The sequence below is a fragment of the Cyclopterus lumpus genome, chromosome 3 (genome assembly GCF_009769545.1).
Source record: "Cyclopterus lumpus isolate fCycLum1 chromosome 3, fCycLum1.pri, whole genome shotgun sequence".
Lineage (NCBI taxonomy): Eukaryota > Metazoa > Chordata > Actinopteri > Perciformes > Cyclopteridae > Cyclopterus > Cyclopterus lumpus.
The window spans coordinates 23,730,420-23,733,568 of NC_046968.1; the positions used below are offsets into that span (position 1 = coordinate 23,730,420).

Here is a 3,149-nt window from a genome sequence, read left to right on the forward strand (position 1 = left end):
CACTGTGCTCTAAGTGATTGTCAACTTTCCATCCCATAAAAAGGACAGCTTGGTGATTACAGCAAATGGGCATCAACCCAATGTATACAATGAGTTTTTGTAAAAAACACTATATGGAAACTTATTGATGTGATCTGTATTACTACACAGAACCGTTACACTGAAGCCAAGTAAAGTTTCCTTTGAAGTAGTCTTACGTAAACACTCAATTTAGATCAGGGCTGTGCTCCATCCCGCCTTGTGATTCCACTTATCGCTCACACCAACTGTTTGGTGAGCAAGATAGTGAAAGCTGTCTGTTCGCCGACCTTAGCAGCTACAAGTGTTGAACTGGGGACTTTATTTATAAACGTCTACAAAATGTTGTACACACACACACGTGCAAAGACTCCTCACAGTTCTTTACTTTTGAGGGGGACAGGGCCCTCACTTTGTACTACCTTCAGAGTAATAATCAGGAGAGCGCAACAGAGTTGACTGTAGGATTATTTATTGACACAGAAGTGCAACTTTCCTCTGAACATATCAGTCAAAATCTCTTTTGAGGTCAGCTGTAAGAAAGCAATAAATATGGTAGATATAAAAACATGCCAACATTTGATGCCATCAGTTAAACATTTAGAAAAATTGTAACAGTCAGCTAAATAAGCTGCCAGGTAGAAACTTAAGGCGAGGCGGTGTTCTGCTTGCAGGCTGAGTACATGCTCCTTTCAGCTGATGGTAAAACCTGCAATACACAAGAAAAAAAGAAACCGTCAGAATCTCACATTTGGACACAGATTATGTTACAGGAAAGGTCTGATGATAATGTACCTTTGTTTGTTAGAGAGACTTCTGGATGTTGTTCAGGATGTCACCGTAGACAAAGTTGAACAGCTGTTCCTTTGACTTGGTTCCATCTAGCTGCACTGTAATAGCAAAGACATATTTAAAATAAATATTGGAAACTTTGTCTGTAAATGACTGATAAATGATTATTCCAAAGTGCGTCAACTTACCGACGTCAACATCTGATGACTCCATAATGTTCTTATGTTTCATATACATGGGCCAGACGTGACCATCGAATAGGCCGGGGGGGTCTGGCACCGTGTAGTTCCTAGAGCTGCAGAGAGATGCACCAATTACAAACATTTTTTTAAAAGACCAGACTATAAACACCAGTTAAGAACAGCGTATGAACGCTGAGGCACTTACCACCTCCTCTTTTTGCATTCTTCATATGGGATGGAAATAAAGTAACTTTGGTGTAACGCGTTGATCAAAGGTCTGCAAGGGAAGAGGCGAATGAATGTCACAGCTTACCGGTCCCATTTCTTTTATGGTGAGACTCACTCAACGTGAAGAGCACATGTTCTTACCTGTAGGTGTAAAGCAGAAAGCCCTCTACGATAAGGATGTGAGTCTCCTCCTCATCCTTATCGTGAGATTTTGGGACAATCTCAGTATCCAGGGTGTTATTGACGCCATGAGACTTCTCAAACTTCACCGGGTTGTCCAGCCATGCGTAGATGGTACTCATCATGGCGTCCATGTCCAGGGCAGTAATGACTGAAAAGCAAAAGGTGGGAAGAAAGGAAGGCGAAGGAAGAAATGTATAGAAAATCGCAAAAAAGAGAAAAATGTCAGAAAACAGTTTTACACTTTGTTCAATTTATATTCTGCATGCAATATAGACGATGTGTTACAGCAGCAGACACACATATGCATTCATAAAAACCCAGGCTTACCATCGTACTGCTTAAAGCCATCTTCACCAACTTCAATCTGATCTTGAGTCTGAAACATACATTGATAAGATGTACCAAGGTACATTCCACTAGAGCTACACTCTGCTATACGGAAGGCTCTGACAGTGTTTTTAACTCACTAGGTCAAAGGTATAGAGCAACACAAGCAAGTGTTAACACCCCACCAACTGATTACTCAGAGCAATCCCCTTGTTTAACTACATCCCACAAGGCAAAGAGGTGTGTGTGTACGTGGCTCACCTTGAAGAAGTCATCCTGATGTACCACACAACAGTTGGGCAGTTTCTTGATCAGTCGGTTGGTGAGGGTGGTCTTTCCTCCATTGGTTACGCTGAATGGAACAAATACAAATGTAATGAATGGTGGACAATGGGACCCATACAAAAAATACATTTAAAAAAAACCACCTGATAAAGCTGACGGCTTAATGTTTGACCATCACATTCTGGCACGTCCATTTTGGAAGTGCAGTTATGGCCTACAGTCAGCATGGCATGATAAATATGTAATTACACTCTACATCTTTACTTATCTCCACAATAAAACAAAGTGGTATACCACAAGTAGACAAGTCGGAGCAGTTTGTAGCACGCAAGCACACAAGTACATTTTTTAATAGATTTTAGGTGTCGCTATCTAACGTCACATGTAAGGAAATACGTGTTTTAACTAAACAAATGGCGAATTTGCTCACATCTACAGATATGAATATCTACGCTCCATTTATTGATATACTTCGCTCGAAAGGAAAATATTACAGAAATCAACACGGGCATATTTAGTCATTGAACACGAGTAAAAAAGAAAAAAGGAAGCGACAATCTTGCGTCTGTCATGACCGCCCTCCCCACGTGGACCCTTAGCTAGCTAGCTAGCTTAGCGTTAGCTTCAGGTCATTCATCCGTCGAAACTCACCCGCCGATGCCGATGATGTACTTCATGATGCCGGGTCGAGGGAGAGTTCAAAAAACGTCAGTAAAACCGGTTTCAGGATCACAGTGATCAGACGGGAAGAAAGCTTAAAAAGAGAAGGTTACAGGAAACGTCAACTACTTGATTCCTCCATGGCACTTAAGTTAAGTGAGTTAGGCGAGAGCAGAGACGAGGTGTCACTCGGACGCGGTCTTGCACCGAGAGAGGGCCGTGAGCTGGAAGTCGCTTCTACACATACTGAGGAGAGGCGACGTGATTGGCTATTTAAGCACGACGGGTCTCACTGAAGGACTCTCAGCCAATCAGGAGCGAGTGTTACCGCAGCTACTTCCCCTACTTCCTCCCTACTTTCACTTCACACCTTCTAACCTAACCCATGATGTCACCTTTGAATTTTTTTAATGAAAAAAAATAGAAAAATTAAAGTACAATAACAAGTATGAATTGGTACTCCGATATCCCAAT

General features: G+C 41.8%; 1 protein-coding gene across 2 annotated transcripts; it reads right to left on the reverse strand.

Moving 5' to 3' along the window:
• Nucleotides 1–473: 473 nt before the first annotated feature.
• Nucleotides 474–2,926, reverse strand: mibp2 (muscle-specific beta 1 integrin binding protein 2). 2 transcript variants are annotated; one of them, XM_034529415.1, is made up of 8 exons: nucleotides 2,667–2,926; nucleotides 1,992–2,082; nucleotides 1,731–1,779; nucleotides 1,362–1,551; nucleotides 1,198–1,269; nucleotides 999–1,105; nucleotides 814–908; nucleotides 474–727 (listed from the first exon to the last, which is right to left on the reverse strand). In XM_034529415.1, the coding sequence occupies exons 1-7, from the start codon at nucleotides 2,690–2,692 to the stop codon at nucleotides 823–825; spliced, it is 621 nt and encodes a 206-aa protein (XP_034385306.1). In that variant the 5' UTR covers nucleotides 2,693–2,926; the 3' UTR covers nucleotides 474–727; nucleotides 814–822. The 2 variants fall into 2 exon arrangements, with proteins under 2 accessions (XP_034385306.1, XP_034385307.1); XM_034529416.1 differs by lacking the exon at nucleotides 1,731–1,779 and having other exon boundaries at nucleotides 2,667–2,693.
• Nucleotides 2,927–3,149: the final 223 nt, after the last annotated feature.